This window comes from Eufriesea mexicana, unplaced genomic scaffold, assembly GCF_001483705.2.
Source record: "Eufriesea mexicana isolate 0111107269 unplaced genomic scaffold, ASM148370v2 scaffold10620, whole genome shotgun sequence".
Classification (NCBI taxonomy): domain Eukaryota; kingdom Metazoa; phylum Arthropoda; class Insecta; order Hymenoptera; family Apidae; genus Eufriesea; species Eufriesea mexicana.
Genome location: NW_016918268.1, coordinates 1 through 21,639, shown reverse-complemented (window position 1 = coordinate 21,639; position 21,639 = coordinate 1). Strand labels below are relative to the sequence as shown.

Here is a 21,639-nt window from a genome sequence, read left to right as displayed (position 1 = left end):
CTCTTTCCGTTGAATTCAAATACTCGAACGGAAGATATGCGTGAACGTCGATTAAATGTCATCGAGTCCGTATCTATATCTCCTTTTACCCAACAGTCGGATCTTTTATGGCCACCGGTCGCCTTCGATCACAGTATTTAATCACACGCACGCGCGCGTATCTTCACAACACTTTACAAGACTTTACAAATAAACAAATAAATGGATTATTTTTATATTAATATCCAATTTCTGTTCTACGATTATATATGCTTATACACGATATAGTCTTGTAACAAATATCATTATCGGTGAATCGCAAAGTAATTCACTAGCTAAAATAATAATTTTGTTATAGATTATTATCAAGTAAATCGAAAAACTTCACGGATGATAAAATTAAACCATCTTGCAAGTTTCTTCGTTTTTCCCTTTTCTATCCATCATTATTTTGCCTCTTTATAAGTAGATAAATAGGTAGATGAGTAAACGAGCACATAGATATACTATGTAGGTATGGAGATGGAATATGACCGACCTCGACTAACAGTGACGCATCACACGCGCTCGTTTCGAGATAAAGCAAAACACATGCGTGGCCTCTCACATAGGTAATACGCGTATCTCTACGCACAGATATGTACTACATGAATCACTCGGCAAAAGGAAGATCGCCTACCTCTGTAAAAGAAGAGTTTCAGCAATTCTATTATCGCGCTACACAATTAATCTTCACGCTTCTATTATTATGCATTTTCAAATTCATCGACCGAAAGTATTCCATTTCAAACATAATTACTCTTTCAATTCGATTACATTTAATGTATATATCAAGGGAATAATCGTTTTTCTTTAAATATCCGATGCTTGCTTAATTACATTACTTACAGCTTTCCTGTTATTCCTGTTTATTCATTTTTTCATTCGTTCATTCATTCACAATTCCGAATGACTAACAATTTCAGATTTACAATATACTCTGCCTAAATTGCTTCAACTATATTTATATATATGTGCATAGTTAAATATGGCTCAGCAACATTTAATCTTTCAAAATGTTTGTATAACTTTTGTTCCTATTTACGAAATAACACACCGAAACGACAATCACGAAAATAAAATAATAAAGGTACCCGCGAATAGCACAACATGTAGACAGATAAGGAAGAGAAAGAGAGAAAAGATTAGCTCGAATATATGGAAGAGATAAAAGAAGACGGAGGAGTATAGTAAAACGTAGAGAAGAGAGAGGGATAATAGACTAGAAAATGGAAGGAAGTGTACTGGGATGCGCAGTCGTATCAATATAGGTTTCATCGCGACGTGGTCTGTTAAGTGATCGCGCGCAACCGGTTGTTTTCTTACGATCAACGCGTTTAAACCATACACGATTCCTATTTATCGATTTAATTGTGCATCGGGAATAGAAACAAATTTTTAAGCTACGATCAATTTCTTTTTTTTTTTTTTTTTCTATTTAATGTGTCAACCAGCAGACGAGCAATTGACACTGAAACACATATAAATTGTATGCAACGTCAAACGTCGTACCGTATGATAGTGTTTCATCGCGCCTGTCACTACTTGTATGTTTTACTGAAATCAGAGCAAGAGGTTAGATTTATTTCGTGCTGGTTTCTCAAATTTTCAACATACCTTCACCTTTTCTTGTTTCTTCTTGTTATTACATAAATAATATTCCTTCATAAATGCATTTATTATCGAGAGGAAAAGAAGACTCTCGTAATTGTTGCGTTAAGACTGTGAATTAAAGTCAAAAGTTGGATTAAATCTAATTAAGAATATGATTTTCTTTGGCGAAAGGAGGAAAAAAGAAAGGAGAAAAAAATGTGCAAAATCATATGAATAACTAGCTTCGTATAGATTATGATTATAATGATTATAATGAATATATTGTTATATTCGCAGAACCATCCTTCCATTACTATACGAAATGTTCAGCTGGTTAAATCGGGAGGAAGGTGGTAAACAGGATCTGTTTGAAAATGTTGCGGATGGTCTTAAAAAGATATACAAGTCTAAATTGCTACCTCTCGAACAACATTATCAATTCCATGATTTTCATTCGCCTCAACTCAATGATCCAGATTTTGATGCAAAACCTATGATCCTTCTGGTGGGTCAATACTCTACTGGAAAAACTACCTTCATCAAGTATTTACTAGAACGAGACTTTCCTGGAATAAGAATTGGCCCTGAACCAACGACAGATCGCTTCATTGCAGTTATGTACCATGAGAAAGAGGGCGTTATCCCTGGGAATGCTTTAGTCGTTGATCCAAACAAACAGTTTCGTCCATTATCTAAATTTGGAAATGCTTTCCTTAATAGATTTCAATGTTCTACTGTTGCATCTCCTGTTCTCAAAGGGATATCCATAGTTGATACACCTGGTATATTGTCAGGTGAGAAACAAAGGGTATGTATATCTGTATATCTGCTTTATTTAACAAACAAAACTTGTATATTTAATTAAAAACCATTCTTTTTCTTGCTAGGTTGATAGAGGTTACGATTTTACCGGGGTTATGGAATGGTTTGCAGAAAGAGTAGATAGAATCATACTCTTGTTCGATGCTCACAAATTGGACATCTCCGATGAATTCAGGCGATTGATCGAAGCATTACGTGGTCATGATGATAAAATTAGAATTGTTCTCAATAAAGCTGATATGATCGATCACCAACAGCTCATGAGAGTTTATGGAGCATTGATGTGGTCCTTGGGAAAAGTTCTACAAACTCCTGAAGTAGCTAGAGTATATATTGGATCATTTTGGGATCAACCTTTGAGATACGATGTAAATAAGAGGTGAGTTCTTTACACCTTTCTATACTTTTAATTGGTCCAAATACAGATTTTCAACTATGCATACAAATTCCCTGAATTACACTATACATGTCTACTATGCATTGCTCTTAAATACTTTACTTTTCTTATAAGTGCCTGAATATTATATCCCATTCTTATCTTATCGCCTATTCTATATATATATATGTGTATATATATATATATATTACATCAGTTGATGAAACTAATAAACGTAAAGGTAATTTTATTGATACTACTATACGATTATCTGTATCAAGTAAACGAAATTGATCAATTGATGAATAAGATAATATATAAGAATCAAATTCAATATTGTTAAATTCTGGATATTCATATGATCAATATCATTGATGTCCAATTGATTTAATTGAAAAAAAAGGATTTAATAATTCATCAATATAATATAAAATTTTTAAAAAACGTAAACAAATGAATAATCAAATAATTATAGGAATAATTGTTCAAATTATTTCAATTAAATGATTTTTTAATATATATAAATTAATATATTTATTATTTAAAATATATCAATAATTAAATATATATATAAATGTACAAAAGTTAATACAGCTATGTACTCCTTATCCTTCCGGATTTCATTTTAGATTATTCGAAGATGAGGAACAAGATTTATTTAAGGATATGCAATCGTTGCCCGAAAATGCGGTAGTTCGAAAGCTCAATGATTTCATTAAACGGGCACGATTAGCGAAGGTAAGCGGATATAAAAATCGCGATATCGATCATCGCAATCTATTGCTAATCGATCGATATCGCTTACGTAATATTCGAATATATGACAAAATCCAACTGCATATCAATTTGTAGGTGCACGCTTATATAATCAGCGCTTTGAAAAAAGACATGCCCAACGTTTTTGGTAAAGAGGCCAAAAAGAAGGAACTTATAAAAAATTTAGGTCAAATTTATGATCAGATAGAAAGGGAACAACAAATTCCGGACAGCGATTTTCCGGACATGAAAAAAATGCAAGAAGCTTTAGCTCATCATGATTTTAGTAAATTTAATTCTTTGAAACCTAAATTGTTGGAAGTGGTTGATAATATGTTCATTAAAGATATTGCTAAACTCATGACTATGATCCCTCACGAAGAAACCGGCAAAACGTCGGAGTTACTCGTTAAAGGTATCTTTTCCTATTTATATTTCTCAACTATATTATTAGTGCATAAAAAAATATATACCAGATAGAAGATAGAAGATAAATCTGACTACTATTTTCATACATATAATACATATACATCATATTTATCTATCTTACACATACCATTTATAAAATAAATTAGAACGAGTAAATGTTGATCAAAAAAATAAAATTTTTCTCTTTCTTTTTCTTTTTATCAATGCTCAAATACTTTAACAAATTGCCTAATGCTTTTGCACAATAGGCGGTGCATTCGAAGGTGTGGAAGATCAAGTGAGCCCATTTGGATATAAACGGGGAGAAGGTATTGATGCTGGCTCAGGTGAACCTGAATGGATTGTTAATAAAGAAAGGTATAAATACAATATACTATTCGAAACGCTCGATCCGTGTGATGGGAAAATCACAGGGGCAGGTAAGTTCTTATTACATATAATGTATTAATTCGTGTATCTTTGTTTCAACTTTTTCTTTTTCTTTCTAAATTTACATATTTATAAGTGTACATATTATTATATACAAATACGAATGCAATACATTTCGTCATTGTATGACACTCTTACGTCTTCTAATTAACTCGTTAAACGTTAAATGCTTAATAATATCTATTTCGGATCATGTTTTCAGCGGCTAAATCGGAAATGATAAAATCGAAATTACCAAACAACGTACTTGGGAGAATTTGGAAACTATCCGATATTGATAACGACGGATTTCTGGATTCTGAGGAATTTGCCTTAGCAATGCATTTAATTCGTGTAAAACTCGAAGGTTATGACTTACCTTCAGAATTACCGGATCACTTAGTACCACCAACGAAGCGGAACAAATAATTTAGTTCAAATGTTGTACTCACCTCTTGTATCTATTCGTCGATATGTTTGGTACATGTTTGGTGCACACATTATATGATCATATTTATTAATTCGCCAACACAGTATCGCTAAATACATCGATTAATGCCGCTAGATATATCAAATGTTCGAAAGAGTACGCAATATTCACGAAGTTTATTTCAATAAATAACTTTATATGACATTCAAGTATGCACGGTTTTTGCCTGACTAAGATGTGAAAACATTAGAAGAAAAATGAAAAAGAGAGAAAGGAATAGAAAAGATATAATAAAATGATTTATTTGATTTATAAGTTGTTTTTTTTTTTTACAAATGGCCTATATAATATTATCGAAGTAAATCACGTACCCTTTCGAGCTATGCCAATATTTAACTTCGTATTTAACATTGATTCTATATCTGCATCAGCATCTTATTACTCTCCCCCCTCCCCCCCCTCTCTCTCTCTCTCTCTCTCTCTCTCTCTCTCTCTCTCTAGTCTTTTGAATATCTCATCAAAAATTAATGTTACATTATTATACAATGAAATTTTCTGATGGTTTAGAGGTTTTCAACAAACCATTAACACTCATAAATACATGGAGAAAGAATGAAATTAACTCTGTATATGCACGTGAGTATAATATATCTTTTCCCTAATTCGAATGAAACTGCTGATATTATTATTTAACTTCATCATCATCATCGTCATCGTCATCGTCATCGTCATCGTCATCGTCATCGTCATCGTCATCGTCATCGTCATCGTCATCGTCATCGTCATCATTATCATTAATGAAATTATACCTTTAACAAAAATAATAAAAAGGTTTCGTGGTCAATATTTTAATGTTTAAAATGTATCAAGCATTTGAGATACTTTATTTTTATATGTGCTTTTAAATCACGTAGCTACATATACAAGCAAAAGCGATGTTTATTTAGCAAACACGTTAATCTTTAATCAAATACGGTAGTTATTCTGTGGTGTTAGCAGAAATTTCCATGAAAAGGGATTGTAGCGTATATTATATAACGATATAATTAGTATACTTAGAAAAATGTAATCAGTATTCAATTATTTTGTATGTATTTTATTTGTCCTTGATCTATGCAATTTATGCTTTATTGATCAAATTTACGATTAACGATCTAGGTATAATTTAATTTAATTCTGTGAAATCGTGACAATGATATAAATGTGATGTATTTGAAGAAGAAAATAAGAAAACAAAAAAAAAAAAGGAAAGTTCGAAACTTAAATGTTATGTATCAATTCTGTTATGATGTTGCCACCTTGTTCCGCATAGTTGGTACTACAGAGTCGGTTGTGCATATATTAAAACAGTTTGAATTTCATACACTTTTAACTGTCTAATTTTGTTTGTATAAATGTAATTTTTATGATATTTCTTTGTTTACAATTGTTATTGAAAGTATATCTCCGATAAAAATACATCGAGGTATGTTTAATAAAATAAAATTCTATTTCCTGTCATGAGCGAAACAATTTTATATGGAAAAATGTAAAATATGAAACTTTGAATAAAATTTTGCAATATAAAATATTATTTTCAAAAAAATTAAATTTGAAAATATCCGTGTATTGATATTTTGATTACAAGTTGCTGTCACAATCATATATTTTTCAAAACATTTAAAATCCTCAATATTGAACATATAATTGTTTATTTACTATCATTTTTATTAATTTCCGTATCACGTATCTGTTGGCAGCGTTAAACAATTGAAATTTAAATGTATATGTATCAATATCTGTTACAAAGCATAAAGCTTTCAATTTTGCATTATTTTAATGTTTACTACATTTTTAGAATATAAAGTGCAATTATCTAACAGTATACATATATGTAACAGAAGAATTACAACAAGAAGGTATTGTTATTAAAGAAAGTTCAAAAAAAGAAAGAAGTGACATTGTGATTAAAGATATTAAGTATACACAAGATTACAAATATTGTTTCCCAGAACTGCATTTCATGAAGGTAATTGTAAATAACACTAAAGAAATGAAAAACTTACATAAATTGTATAATAAATGGTCTGTAATTGGTAATTATTTAAATATTATTTCAGATTATAAAGCTATAAAGGGCATAAATGAATTAATTTATCTTTGCAATATTAATTCATGAACAAATAAAAGTTTAAATAATATAAAATTATCAAAGCAATTGTCTGATGAAACTAACTACAATTTCAATGCTACAAAACTATTAAGTAGCCCTATTATAAAAAATCTTGAAATTCTTAAATCTCTGAAGACAAAAATACTCGTTTAGAAATTTATCTTAGTATAAATCATGTTCTAATAGTAGCTCAGAAGTATTAGGAATATCAAGAAAGTTGTCTATGAGTGTAAATAAATCATAGGAAAATAATAGAGTTTTTGATATTAACAAATTCAAATCAAATTTGCATTGAAGTCTTGAAGATTGAAATTAAGATCTTGCAATTTGATGTCACGAAAACCAAATGTACTAATGTCACAGCCAGAAGAAAGTGAAATTACATGTTTCCAAAATTATAATGTAAATGAGACAAATGTCAATGTTTCAAGTAAACTTTGTAATATAAATATGAATGGTACCTTAAAACAAAATATATTTATGTTAAAAGAACCAATTGTGTTATTACAAAGACTTTCCAACGTTATTAGAGTTGTTCCGTCATCATTATCTTTATCATCATCCATGATAAGAATATACATAACTGATCAATTTGGCAATATCAAATTAAATATTTGTCGAAAGATATTCAATTCTATAATTAATTATTCACAAAATGTATTAAAATCCAGTAGCAAGAAAAATTTTAAGACTAAATTTCACAGCAAAAATCAACAGAAAAATGTACAAAAATTGGATAAGAAAAACATTACAATGTCTCATTTAAAAAAATCCTTGCATAATAAAATAATTGCAACTCAATGTAGCTCAAAGAAGGATACTTCAAAATTATCAATTGGAATTTTACATAGAAGATCAAATTCAAATAGTCACAAAGTCAATCCTGCTATTTATTCATTTAGCCCTTCTTCACAACTTCATTGTAAATCACATTCTTTTACTAGTACAAATATTGTACCAATCTCATCATGCGTGTCCTGTGTTAAAAAATTAGGTAATCTATTGATGAAAATATCCAAATACGAAATTATAAATCAGTTAAAGTATAAAGCAATATCTGTATTTTTTTTTCTTTTTCCCCACAGATTCAAAGTATTCTGCAGTGAAGAAAATTCCAAATTTTGCTGAAATCCATAAGCAAATGTTTGCCAGATCAGAGTCTATCATAGACGTAAAAAATAGACTAAAAGACAGACACACTGCATTAAGTAACATTTCATATTCGATTAATATCATATTCGATAATTTGATAGATTTTATATTTATGCAATTCTTTTCAAATACATATTTATTTTTTAGCCAAACTCAACAGTCCAGCAAATGTAAAGATTAATTCACGGGAAAAAGTACCGCTATCTAATAAATCGAATAAAAATTTTAATAATCACACGGAATTTAAGATGAAGAAACACGAAACTACCGATTGTATCTTGAAAGATTATGCTTCACATTCAACAAGGTAAGATTATGAATAGATAAATATTTCAAACTAGGGAACAATATATTAGTGTTTTTTTTTTTTTTTACATTTCTTTTATTATAGAGGGTAACAACAAAGCTGAGCTAAATTGGCGGGCGTAAGAATCAACCAGCGTTTAGAACTTCAAATGAAATCAAGAAATATAAATTCTTAGGACAATGTATTTTATTATTACACAAATTCCTATGTTTCATATCATTTACTTTACTTTGTTTCCCTTTTCTTTCACGTATTTCAGAAAGTAATTTTCTAATGCTCAATTCCTGTTTTAATTCTATTTATATGTCATATTTTTAACTAACGTATAATAAAGCTTCAATATAGTTAAAAAAAAAATTAGTTTTCCGAATTTATCGTATAAAGTTGTGAAATTTATATTATCATTATTATCGAATTTAATTACATTAAATTTGTACCTTATATAATGTATATATGTATGCATACATATGGTAAACAAGCTGATAAGCACCTTTAAATTAAAGAGTGCGATAAAAATGGAAGTATGGATAAATATTTATGAAAAATTTTAAATATATTTCATTTGTATTTTTATAATAACATTCGAGAATTTTCGCTCAAAATTATTTTTCTTTTGATATGGTGTACAACAAAGTAATATGCATTAAAGCGCCTCTCGTATCAATTTCATTCAATGCTTCTTGAAGTACCACGAATAGAATTACATAGTGAATTATATCACAAACAGCTGTTTGTGTCTGAGAATTTTGCAGACGTGAAGAAAATCCTTTCCTCCTTCCCCCCTCTTTTTTAATGCTTTTCTCTTGACTATGCTACAAAAATTAGAATAAACTGGATAGTAATTATAGATATAGAATCTTAACGAGGTGTATATTAAATTTTAAGGGTATTATGGTTTGCGAGGAAAGAATCAAAATGGAATCTTTGAAACTTTTGTTCGAGTTAGCTGTCAAATAAACACATGTAACCTAAAACGTGTGAATCTAAAGAAATTGACGTTAAAATTAAAGAAATGGATGTTGTAACAACAAGCCTAGAGGCCCTGATACGTAAGTTAAAATCTAATATATGTTTGTTAATCACTTCGAAGTTTTTACAATCACAACGAATATGTCCGTTTTAGAAATATCAAAATTTTGGTTAATTCGTTAAATGCATTTTTCCTTTCTTCTTTTCCCTCCATTCTTTCGCTTTTCTTTTCTTTTTTTTCTTTTGTTTTTTTTCTTTATAGAAAGGGTAACGAATCCACAAAATCAAAAACCTGATATAGCCGCAACTGAGGCGTTCTGTGTAATGCTTACCAAAGAATCAGAAGGTATTCAAATCGGTACTAAATTGTTAGCATTACGTATTCAGTCATCTAACGAGACTACAGCACTTCAAGCTCTTACTGTAAGTTTCTCATCTAATTTTTGTTTAATAATAAATTTATATTTAAAATTGTCTTATTGCGCTATTCCAAATAAAGGGGGATACAAGTAAAAATCATTTTATTTTTATTATTTTATTTGATTTATTCCTTGTTGTTTACAAGTTGCTACTGTTTGAATATAAACTTATATTGATGATAGATAGGTACATATCAAATGATAAATAATACATATATAATATTTCTGGTTTTTAATTACATAGTTACTGGACACATGTATGAGGCGATGTGGGTCATCTTTTCATTCAGAGGTTGGTAAATTTCGTTTTTTGAACGAAATGATTCGTCTAGTTTCACCAAAGTATCTAGGTGGCAAAACGCCGGTCATGGTGCGTCAAAAAGTATTACAATTGCTACATACGTGGACAAGAGAGTACCCAAAAGAATTAAAAATTAAAGAAGCTTATGAAATGTTGAAAAAGCAAGGAGTTATCAATGTGAGTTTCGTGTCATATTTTTCTTTCTTTCAATTCTTTTGTTAAGATACAGAAATTATATATATTCTCAGGATGATTCTGTGTCTGTAAATAATATTCAAGAGGAAGGTTTGAAGGTGCTGAAAACTAAAAGTACAATATTCTATGATGAGGAGAAATCCAAATTATTACAAAAATTACTCCAGAGCAAAAATCCTGATGATTTGCATGCTGCAAATAGATTAATTAAAACTATGGTGCAAGAGGTAATTTTAATTTCAGTATTCAAATTACTGACGAGTTTTATAGAATATATTAATTCACCATATTTCGTAGGATGAAAGAAGAGTACAATTAAATTCTCATAGGATAATGGAATTAGAATCTGTTCATAACAATGCAAAGTTATTATCAGAAATGTTAGACTCATATAATTCTAATGAAACCAATGCGGAAGATCTCGAATTAATGAAAGAATTATATGAAGCTTGTGAAAGATTAAAGCCGATTGTGTTGAGGTTAGCAAATGAAACCCAAGATAATGGTAAGTACCTTATGATATTAAAATTCCTTTGAAACAGCTTCAATAAAAGATTATTATTTTTCACCCATTAACGAATTTATTAACATCGAAATAACAATTTAATTATAAGATTTTTAAAATCAATTCATAATTATTATTTGAAATCTCCGAACTGTATTTTGTTTAAATAATCTGTATTAGGTGATGTACTTGCTGCAAACGATGAATTGGAACAAGTATTTGAGAAGTACACTGCAATTATAGTTCATGGTAAATGCATAAAACCTAAGACAGACTCCAACATCAATCAGTATTTATTAGATTTATCTTCTCCAATGGAGAATATTCCCCTCGAAAGTGATGGTATAAATGCAAGTTACAGTGTAATGACAGGAAATCATCAGTCAGACATGGATGTTTTAGGAGATATCTTTAATTCATTAGGAAAGTCTGAAAATTCAGAAATTTCTTTGATTCCTAATGCAAATCTCTTAATGACCGATTCAGTTATGCAGCCACTCAATGTGTTACATAAAAATAAGAAAGGTCCGTGAACATAAAATGACTGACACATATGCTCTCTTGATTGAATAGCACTGATACATTGAATAAATCGAACGACTCTTTAGTAATGAATTTGATTGATTAAATAAACAAACAATTGGTGAGTAACGTTCCATTTTCAGATGAATTAATCCACACATCTGAAAAGAAAATTGTCAGTAAAGCAAAATCATTGGAGGAACTGAACGAATTGGGAGAATCTTTACTTAAACAAAGTTTATCAGGCATAGCATCAAATTCTCGTGTAAAACCAGGAAGGTTGGTAAAACATATGTTTATTACACTTCTTAGTCATTTTTATTTTGTACAGTCACTGTGTTTTCTTTCGCCTCTTTTTGCCCTGTTATTCTTGATCTTTGTAGTAAACAAAGTATAAATCGTCCACCAAATAACGAACATCTAGCAGAACGTTATGCTTCAACAACCTTCCCCCGCAGTGGTTGTTCTTCGCATTTTTCTGACTTGTCGGAGGTGATAAGTATGAAAAACAATAAAATTTCTGATATTCATTTTGAATCAAGCCATAATTTTCCGTCATATGATGGCACAAACACTCAAACCATTATTGAAGAAAAGGTAGATGGAAACCGATGTGATAATCGATTAGGCACATGGGATGCTGCTTCAATAACACCTTCAGTAGAAAATTCCATTAACCTAGAAGCTCAAATTAAGCCGTTAACAGATATCAATATTAATCTTCAAGATATTAAACCAGGTAATCGCTGCTGGTTTCTTATTTATTCCTATTTATTTACTAGTATTGCAAAAGTCTTTTTGACGAAGATTCCAGAGAAATAGTACATAATACTTACTATTTAATGTCAGATATTTGATCACATGCATGTAGTAATAATAGTAACAAAAACTGTTCATTTTATTTTTTTTTTTTTTCCTTTTTCTTTTTTTCTCCGATAGGCACTAATCCACCTATGACAGTAATCGAAGAAAAGAATGGAATATCTGTTGTGCTTCATTTTGCTCGAGATAATCCAAGAGAAGATGTGTTTGTTGTAGTGATTACAACAATGAGTAGGAATTTGAAACCACTTACTAATTACCTGTTTCGAGCAGTGGTATCAAAAGTATGTACTGCATTTGCATTTAATAACTCTTTATTATTATTATTATTATTATTATTATTATTATTATTATTATTTACAATACAACTACTAAATTTAAATAGATTTGTGGATAATGATTAAAGACTAAATACACTTTATTTTTAGAAATGTAAATGTAGGCTTCAACCACCTTCTGGAACAGGTTTACCTGGTCATAATCCATTTTTACCCCCATCAGCAATTACTCAAATTATGCTAATTGCAAACCCTACTAAGGTAAAACAGTGAAAATTCTTCTTTCCTATTTCACATGTTCACTGTTACATTCGAATTTATTATAATCTGTTTTGCAGGAAACGGTATCATTAAAATTCATGTTAAGTTATACAATGGACGATGAAACATTTACAGAAATGGGTGAAGTAGAAAAGTTGCCTTTAATTTAAAGTACTTAAAGCATACTTATAAGGAGTAAACATAAAAATGCAGATTCTAATAACTAAAAGGAAAATATATTGCTTTTCCAAAATTGGTACTTTGAGAATATTATTTCTTTTCTACTTTATTTCTCAAAGTGTAATTACACTTTCATCTTCAAGATATTCATTGTCATATTCAGAGATAAAATTAATATTATATAGATATTTATAAATCATGTTGTACGTAACACACTTAAAAATGTGCAAACCTATTTTAAAACTAGAATATGTAAGAAAGTTAAAAGATCGCATATATAAAAGAAAAAACACAAAGATATATCATAGCGTTATATAAATTATGAGTTGAAAACGACATTCCTTATTATTAAACGTATGAAAATAATATTCTATTAAAAAATTTAAATAAATATATAATTCGTTCAGGTAACGGAAAGTACTTCATCGCGAAATGCGAGAGCGGTAACAGCTTTTTGATGACCCTGATACTCTCGTTCTACAACTCCTGTTGATACGTTCCATAATCTTGCTACACCATCGGACGAAGCTAAATTAAACAAAGTGTTGAAATCTAACCTACAAATTATGATAATAAAAATTAAATAGGAAAGTACGTTGTTACCAGTAAATATGTATTGTGAATCTGCGCTAAATGCAGCATCCCACACCCATCGTTTTGCTTCATGTTGAAGTACTTGCACTTCCGAGAAATCTGTAGTTTTCCAAACTCGAGCAGTTTGGTCAGCGGATGTAGTTACTAAAAGCCTGAACAAAATCACAATAAATAATACACATGAATTTACATAATTTTATTATTAGGTCTTTAATGTGCTATACTTACGTAGAATCGGGGCTGAACTTGCATCGAAGTGCATAACGTTTGTGCGCAGTAAGTTTGTGACGAGGATTAAGGCGTGTAGGCTCATCACCAACACCTCCGGTAAGCGTCCAAATGTAACAATGGCCTTTGTTGTTCACTGCTGCCATGTACGTACCATCTTGATCAATTGCAACATCTTGGACAGATGCTTCAGCCTCTGGTATCTTGACATAAAAAGCATAAATAGAGATAGAATTGAAATCAATTTAATGATGCATTGCTATTAATAACATAATAACATAACATGATATTTTCTGGACTTTCTATTAAATTAATTCTGTATCTTTTGTACCAATTGTTCGTTATGATCTGAACGTAGATCCCACAAATGTATAACACCACTTTGATCACCAACAATAAGTTCTGCTTGATTCGGATGCAAACACACACAGTTCACAGGAGCTGACACTTGAAATATTCGCTGGCATTGAAAACTACTCGATCTATAAGATTGTTATTCTTCTTTGTTATTATTGTCGTTAGTATTTACTTACTGCTTTCATATTTTCATGGCAGAGAATTAATGTGGCATTTGAATTCTATTTGTATTTACCTGAGATCCCAAATGCGAGCAGAACAATCTTCACCACCCGTATACATCCATTTACCCTCTTCCTAAGTGTAAACAAATACATTAATAGTTCTATAATAATTGTTACTACAAAAAATGGTCTAGCAAAATTCAGAAGCAATATATTATTTGATATAAAAGGAATATAATAATAAAACACCTGGAAACCCAAGCCTGTAATATTTTTTGATACTCCTTCATAATTAATAATTGGGTTTGGATTATTTGAAACTAAGTCATACATCCTTATGTGCTGGTACCCAGCAGCAGCTATTAAATATTTATCTGGAGTAATATCTAAAGCGTTAACTTGCTAAAAATAAGAATGTTTTGAAATAAAAATAAAATTTTAGAAACAATGTATTATTTAGTGTAAGACAAATACTGAATCTGTATGTTCTGCAGTACGTTGACAAACTCCAGTATGTGGTTGCCATATTTTAATAGTATGATCATAACCACCTGTTACAAGAATAACTTGTTCATTGCTGCTACTACCATCCATGGTCATCTAATAAAATGTAGTAATAACAAATAATAATATGTAATAATAATATGTAAGTTTCTATTGGAATTTCACGTATAAAGTTATCTTTTTTTTGTTACCATTGCAAATTTGGTGAGCTCATTTTTAGTTACCTTCAATTATTGTAGTAATTGATTACAAGCGAATAGTCGTTTGATCTCCTTTACATTATGCCATTCCGTTTTTTCTTCGTTCCTATATTATATAGTCACCGTATTTGTATAGTATACTTCCTAAAGTTATAATAAATATTGCTAGGTCTTCGTTTCGAATAACCTATTCTTTTACTGTCACATTAGCGATACAATCAAAATATATAGCTAGAATTAATCTTTTATCTTAATAAAATAACTCATTTGTGTTTATTTTTGTCTTTATAATAGCAGAAACTTCAAAGTTAATAAATTATAAAAATTACAGAAGAAACTGTCATCAATTAATGTCATCTAATGTCAATTTGCAAATATCTTTTGATCCCGTTTAAGGGAGTATTTCCACTTAGAATTTCAAAACAATTGATTTTGCTTTATTTCGTTTCTCGAAAGTATACGCTCTCGAAAACATTTTTAACAATGAATACTGCTAGATTCACAAAATGAGCAATATTATTATTTTCACAACTTTCAAGTACTTTTGAACAATTTTAATTTCAGGTATAGCCACAGTCATACTGAATAAAATGCTTTTTAATTTTTTTCATTCCTGACATACAGAACGGCCGGAATTGTAATAACCATAGGGACACGTTTTCTTTAAATGCTTTTACTAGATTAATTGTAACTTCTGTAATTTTTTATATTTCTCTGTTGAAAAAAATTATGGATACCCCTGAAATATAAAGCTAAAAACATGTTTTGATATTGAATGCAAAAAAATTTACTATTCTTTTATAAACAGATTCAATAAATAAGCGATCAAAAAATTTGGGTCTAAATGGGAATACTTCCGTAAACCGATATATAAACTTATATGCACATAACGTGTGAATAAATTAATTACTATTGTTATACTTATCGTGTATTAGTTATAGATAGTAAGGCATATAATATTTAAATCACATTTCAGTATATGATCTAAAAAACATTAACTACGATTCATAACTTAATTTTGGAAATACACATACAAACACACCCGCGTGATAATAACTTATTGCTCGCAAAAATAGTCGCCCTCCACGTGCATTCTATGTTTCTGTTACTTTCTCAAGCTTCTGGTCCAAAATCATAGACCAAAATCTTAACCAAAGTTAGTAACCTATTCGAAGAAAATCAGTGTCATCTATGATTTTAAACTCGAAGCTCGAAGATCTATTTAATTAATTATTGCACAGAGGGTGAACTGATACTGAAGATAAAATAGATTTTTCATTAATTACTATCTTTTATACAAGTAGTTTACGAATTACATGTATATATTACAAAGACTGATTTGCAAACAGTTTATAAATTATTACACAGATTATTACTAACAAATTAAGATTAGTAATAACAAATTGTTCACGAAGGAAGTTTATAATAAAAGTGAAAAAATTAATAAATTATTGGCTAATATTTGAACATATAACGTGTGCTTGTGCTAAAATGTACTTATAATTTGCAAAAAGGTTATAAGTAATTATACTAATTGTTAATAACAAATTAATATCGTTAATAACAAATTGTCCATAATGTAAATTTTCAATAAAAGTGAAAAAAACTAATTATTTAATGATTATTACTTGTACTTACAATGCATTCATGCTAAAATGTATATATAATTTACAAAAAGTTTATAAATTATTGCACTAATTGTTAATAACTAATTAATATTGTTATTAACAAATTGCTTGCAACATATATTTATAATAAAAGTGACAAAATTAATAAATTATTAGCTATTAAAGGGGAAAAATTACAAATAATGAAATCGGCAAAATTCGAAAATTTCTGATCAGGGTGGGGAGCTCGGTCGATCGGAGACTATATAAGGCGCGACGTGACGCAACAAAACCAATTTGTCATTTCGACTACGGAAGTGACACGTCTAAATTTCTAAGTTCACGGAAGAGGTGGGGGTCCGAAATGTGGATGGGGCTAGCCGCCCCATTCATACACCATCCTCTTAAACAATTTACTAATAATTTTTTTTTATTTCCAGCTATTAATTATTTTTTTCTTTCAGAATATAATTATTCTTACTTCTTTCAGGTATTAATTATTTCTTTTCGTTTCAGATATTATTTCTTCGTTTTTATTTAACGTTATTTGAGAATTCGAATATTTCGTATAATATTCAAATGTCTCATGATTGGGTCCTTTATACATCATCGTTGGGTTGTTCCCTCCGTTTGGTTGATCTTTTTGCTTTTAGTTTGTTCCAGTTTCCAGCTTCGTTTTGAGTTTGGGCTGGCTACCACAACCTCACCCCACCCTATTAAACAATTTAATAATATTTTATCCTTTCAGGTGATAATTACATTTTTTTTTTCAGGTTCTAATTATTTTTTTTATTTCAGATATTTTTTGTTTATATTTATCTATATTTGAACATTCGAATATTTCGTATAATATTCGAATGTTTCGTCGTTGGTTTGTTTATGTCTCATGGTTGGGTTGTTTGTGTCTTATCGTTGGGTTAGTCAGTGGCTAGTCGATAGCCACTGTCCACTCTACCCACACTCCATCTTTCGAAATAATTTAATAATTTCTTTTAAGGTTTTAATTACTTTTGTCGTTTCAGATTTTATATTTTCAATTTATTTATTTTTATTGGTGCATTCGAATATTTCGTACAATATTCGAATACTTTGTCGTTGGGTTGCTTATGTCTCATCGTTGGGATGTTCATATCTCATCGTTGGGTTCTTCATGTCACATCGTTGGATTGTTTATTCCATTTAATTGATATTTATGGTTTATGTTTATTTTGTTTGTTTATATTTGCTTTATTGTGTTGTGCTAATCTTGTACTAATCTGTTTCTTTTCAGCTTTTCAGGTTTTTCAAGACATAATAGAGCGACGCGGGATGCGTGCGATTACATCTATGTAGACTTAAGTATCAATAAGGTAGATTTTAAGTTTTTCAAGATTTCATCGGAAGACATCGTTGGACGGCGAGGGATGCGTGCGTTTAGATCTAAGTAATTATAAGGAGGATAAGATAGATCCGTAGACTAAGTGTCATGTGCGCGCTATCCGTTCAAAGGTAAGCCACCTAACTTGGAACGAATATATATATTCCCCTATCCTTCTCGTTATCAAATAGAACATAATTGTTCTCGCGATAATCGCGATTGTTCTTAAGTACCGACTAGCCTATGCGACGTACTTCGCGTGTACTCGACAACTCCACGTCTCGTTAAGTCATTCTCACTGCTCGTCTCCGACACTCATTCTGCGCTGTCAATCTCGTCATGCATCGGGATCTCTGGTGGATCTGGGGCTGGGAAGGCATCTGAATCAATACGCGGGTCCGTTGACCTGGGTGCCAATCTGTGCACACGACCGGGGGAAGGGCCCTGCAGTCGGAATCATTGCAAGAGCGTGCCTGCCTGCCCTGTTGCACTTGGCGGCCATGTGGTTATGCTTGCATAGAGCCTGGGTATGGAGCATGCGCGTGATTCCGACTGTTAGGCCTCGCATAGGACTCTCGGATTGACTCTGGGTGTTTCCCTGGTTCGTTGGTTGCCTTAGATCATCGAGTAAGCCATGGCGAGGTCGGCAGTGGCAGGGTGGGCAAGGTCCGATCGGGAGGGTGCTGAGGCCCGGACTTGTCTTGTGCACGGGAGTACGTCTCGTAGGCTAGTCTGTCTTTCGAATGTTGGCGAACTCGTTCGGGCACGTCGCAATTTTCTATTTGCTCGTGTGTTTGATTTCTATGGGAACTTGAAAATATCTTAGCGTCGCGACAGTAGAGTTTCAGTATACCGAACCGAAACCCCTTTTGTAAGGCAAGAAATATAATAAAGTGTCAGTAAAGTCATTTTAACTTAATTCGCTCCAAATTAGATTAGGGTGCCTTTGATTCAGGTAGCGCCAGCAGGCTGCGTCACTAGGGCGCATGTCTAGGTCTCGATGCGTAGTCACCTCCTCGTGGTGAGACCTGGTAATTGGTATCGTTTTCCAAAGAATAATTTTTGGAAAACGATACCAAGCTAAGAGCTATGCACAAAGCTTAAGTTATTTCCTGTCTCTTGTAAATTTTCAGTGTTCCCTTTGGAATTTGAAAATAGAGAGTGGGCAATATCTGTTTAAATGATATTTATATGGAGAGGAATTAAGCTAACAAGGAGAGTGTAAGTCCTTCGATTTAGTTGAAACTTTGCAGCTTTGTAGATATCGTCATGCAGTTTAAGAAAATACATCATTATAGCCGCAACTACTCAATAGTTTTTGAGATATTTGCGATTAAAGTTTTATTACTTTCAGAATTATGTATTTCTTTCTAATGTGTTTGAAGTTAAGTTGTACCATAACGGCGACAATCGAGAATTGTTGTAGTGGAGGACTGGCGTTCGATTCCTGTTGAAAGGTTTTTGATAGTTTTTCCAATGTATTTTTTATTTGGTATTCATTTTTCATTGTAAATAAACAATTGTAAATAAAATGTCTTAATAAAAAAGTTTATTATTTACGCTTTCTTATGCTAGTGTATATTTATTACAAAATGATAAGAATATCATGGAAGAAAAATACTTTTCTATAGCAATCTTATTTACTACAAGAAATACAAAACCTATCGCTCATGCAGGTATTAATTATTAAATTAAACATCCTACAAGAATGTTGCCTATAATTCCAACTTCGCTGTGCAGCTATAAATTTTCATGAATTAATTACAAAAACTTGGCAATTTATTAATTTTCTACTGTCGAATTGATATCTAGTATCCAGTTCGAATAAAAATTTTACCGCCTGCGATCAGCGCCGTCTATGACTTTGGAATAGTTTCTCAAATAGTTTACTAACTCTGGTTACGTGCACCTAATATATTTTAATTTATTTTAATAAATAAAATCATAAAGTTTACTATATTCTTTAATAAATTCAACCGAAACAGCGGTTTTAAATAGACAATCAGCATTCATTTCTTTACCTGGCAGACGACAAATATGCAAAGGTACGGCTTTACCACCCAATTATAAAATTTCATAAATTAAACACAGAAATTGAGCGATTTGATAATTTTTCTCCAAGTGAACAGGAGAGTGCATGGGAAGTGAGAAAAAATTACAAACAAACGCCGGAAGCATTGTTGTGTCCATGCAGCTTAGCCTGCATCACGAAAAGAATGTAAGTATTTGTATTAACATAACCTTTAATTGTAATTAAATAGTGTAAGTTAGAAAAAACAATATTCTGTTGAAATAAATAGACACGTGCAACCATAGAAAAATATTGGACTCATGGAATATCATCAGCGTAGATGCCAAGAATTATACTTCGTAGCAAGAAAAAATTGAAGCAGCAATATAAATATGTAAAGTATGATATGTCTATTGCATTCTAGGTCGGTTAACCATATGACATACAAGATAGAAATCTTTGATGGCCAAATAAAAATTCAGAAAATGGAGATGATTTAGGCAGACAAAAAGGAATACGATTAATTTAAGTGATGGCCCCTTATAACAACAAGATATGGAGAATACAGTGAGATTGAAAGGTATGTTGTGTTCCTGATACAAATGAATATTAATATCAGTGGTCAAAGTCAATGATCATCGCTAATGTGTTAAGTTTGAATAAAAGGAATGAGAAGAGGAAACGTATATAATGTGTCAAATCAAGAAATAGAAAAGAGGCAACATATGTATCAAGAGAGAATAGAAAAGAACCATTTGGTTGACTGATTTATAAATAACTAAAGATTTAATATGAAACATTATTGATGAAGGATTTTTTCTATTATAGGAGACTTACAAACATGAGTAATATTTATATGCAAGAGCCAGCCACTAAGGGTAAAGTAATAAGTATCATTTTATAATATTTCAATGGATTGTATATCTGTTTTTAAAAATTTAACCGATATACAATATTTACTTTCTAAATTTCTATATTAATGTATTAAATAATTTCTAATTTGAATTACAATAATAAATAATAAATTTTAATAAATTTGATTTTATAAGTATTTTACATTAATCAAACTAATATATTTGTCAAACTAGGCTGTAATGAAAACAACTGTTGGTGATATTGAGTTAGAATTATGGGCAAAAGAAACTGCAAAGGCATATAGAAATTTCATACAATGATGTATGGAAGGTTATTGGGATGACACTATATTTCATAGAATTATCAAAGGATTCATAACACAAGATGGTGATCCCACAGGTACAGGAGAAAGTGGTAGAGTATATGAAGAACCATTTAAAGTGAGACTATATTTAAAAATAAAATGAATTCCTTTGTTATTCAGAAATAGTTTTTGGATATATGTGTTTTAGGACGAATTTCATACAACTTTACGTTTTTGTCGACGAGATTTAATTGCTGTGGCTAATGCTGGAAAGATGACAATGGTTCCCAATACTTCTTTATTCTTAGTTCTACACCAGATTTGCAGAATAAACATACAATCTTTGGTAAAGTTACTGGTGAATCTATATGTAGTATGCTTAAACTCGAAGAAGTACTTGTAGATGAGGTAAATTTAATGTTTGCAAGAATATATATCAAGCATTGATATAAATATAATATTTCCTCTGTTTTGTAGAATGATAAATCACTTTATCCTCCAAGATTGATAAAACCTATAATATTGAGCAATCCATTTTTTGATATTATACCAAGAATAATAGG

The 21,639-nt window shown here is 30.6% G+C and overlaps 4 protein-coding genes across 9 annotated transcripts in view; 3 read left to right on the top strand and 1 right to left on the bottom strand.

The window, feature by feature from the left end:
• The window catches only part of Past1 (putative achaete scute target 1), an 8,719-nt gene extending 3,513 nt beyond the window's left edge, over positions 1-5,206 (top strand). Inside the window, exons 8-13 of the mRNA XM_017908387.1 lie at positions 1,909-2,419; positions 2,499-2,812; positions 3,439-3,547; positions 3,662-3,980; positions 4,243-4,413; positions 4,626-5,206. Coding sequence (XP_017763876.1) covers positions 1,909-2,419; positions 2,499-2,812; positions 3,439-3,547; positions 3,662-3,980; positions 4,243-4,413; positions 4,626-4,831 — 1,630 coding nt within the window. The 3' untranslated portion in view covers positions 4,832-5,206. The remainder of the gene's footprint in view (positions 1-1,908; positions 2,420-2,498; positions 2,813-3,438; positions 3,548-3,661; positions 3,981-4,242; positions 4,414-4,625) is intronic.
• A 132-nt stretch (positions 5,207-5,338) lies between these two features.
• On the top strand, positions 5,339-8,604 carry LOC108553488 (uncharacterized). The gene is made up of 4 exons (XM_017908396.1): positions 5,339-5,468; positions 8,070-8,192; positions 8,284-8,443; positions 8,528-8,604. Exons 1-4 carry the CDS (start codon positions 5,360-5,362, stop codon positions 8,532-8,534), a joined length of 399 nt encoding a protein of 132 aa, XP_017763885.1. The 5' UTR covers positions 5,339-5,359; the 3' UTR covers positions 8,535-8,604.
• Positions 8,605-9,150: 546 nt separating this feature from the next.
• Gga (ADP-ribosylation factor-binding protein Gga) lies at positions 9,151-13,368 on the top strand. Of its 2 annotated transcripts, none has more exons than XR_001890636.1 (12): positions 9,151-9,492; positions 9,675-9,835; positions 10,076-10,309; positions 10,381-10,554; positions 10,625-10,832; positions 11,013-11,357; positions 11,498-11,633; positions 11,738-12,093; positions 12,294-12,460; positions 12,605-12,715; positions 12,793-12,971; positions 13,303-13,368. XR_001890636.1 is itself a non-coding variant. In XM_017908404.1 (12 exons), exons 1-11 carry the CDS (start codon positions 9,456-9,458, stop codon positions 12,883-12,885), a joined length of 2,022 nt encoding a protein of 673 aa, XP_017763893.1. In that variant the 5' UTR covers positions 9,151-9,455; the 3' UTR covers position 12,886; positions 13,303-13,338. The 2 variants fall into 2 exon arrangements, 1 of the variants encoding a protein (XP_017763893.1); XM_017908404.1 differs by having other exon boundaries at positions 12,793-12,886; positions 13,303-13,338.
• Lst8 (MTOR associated protein, LST8) lies at positions 13,198-16,082 on the bottom strand. 5 transcript variants are annotated; one of them, XM_017908410.1, is made up of 9 exons: positions 15,977-16,082; positions 14,967-15,086; positions 14,713-14,838; positions 14,488-14,640; positions 14,310-14,371; positions 14,049-14,199; positions 13,718-13,920; positions 13,499-13,641; positions 13,198-13,423 (listed from the first exon to the last, which is right to left on the bottom strand). In XM_017908410.1, the coding sequence occupies exons 3-9, from the start codon at positions 14,836-14,838 to the stop codon at positions 13,299-13,301; spliced, it is 963 nt and encodes a 320-aa protein (XP_017763899.1). In that variant the 5' UTR covers positions 14,967-15,086; positions 15,977-16,082; the 3' UTR covers positions 13,198-13,298. The 5 variants fall into 5 exon arrangements, with proteins under 5 accessions (XP_017763899.1, XP_017763895.1, XP_017763897.1 ...); XM_017908406.1 differs by having other exon boundaries at positions 13,198-13,641; XM_017908408.1 differs by having other exon boundaries at positions 13,198-13,641; positions 14,967-15,048.
• Between the last annotated feature and the right edge of the window lie 5,557 nt (positions 16,083-21,639).

Bases quoted from the DNA above. Each gene is read 5' to 3' on its own strand.
- Gga (XM_017908404.1), top strand. From the start codon at position 9,456: ATGGATGTTGTAACAACAAGCCTAGAGGCCCTGATAC. The intron at 10,555-10,624 runs GTAATTTTAATT...CATATTTCGTAG, and splicing joins TTAAAACTATGGTGCAAGAG to GATGAAAGAAGAGTACAATT. The intron at 10,833-11,012 runs GTAAGTACCTTA...AATCTGTATTAG, and splicing joins AAATGAAACCCAAGATAATG to GTGATGTACTTGCTGCAAAC.
- Lst8 (XM_017908406.1), bottom strand. From the start codon at position 14,838: ATGACCATGGATGGTAGTAGCAGCAATGAACAAGTTATTCTTGTAACA. The intron at 14,641-14,712 runs GTATTTGTCTTA...TCTTATTTTTAG, and splicing joins CTGCAGAACATACAGATTCA to CAAGTTAACGCTTTAGATAT. The intron at 13,642-13,717 runs GTAAGTATAGCA...GATTTTGTTCAG, and splicing joins AAGTTCAGCCCCGATTCTAC to GCTTTTAGTAACTACATCCG.
- LOC108553488 (XM_017908396.1), top strand. From the start codon at position 5,360: ATGTTACATTATTATACAATGAAATTTTCTGATGGTTTAGAGGTTTTC. The intron at 5,469-8,069 runs GTGAGTATAATA...TTTTCCCCACAG, and splicing joins AATTAACTCTGTATATGCAC to ATTCAAAGTATTCTGCAGTG. The intron at 8,193-8,283 runs GTAACATTTCAT...TTTATTTTTTAG, and splicing joins AGACAGACACACTGCATTAA to CCAAACTCAACAGTCCAGCA.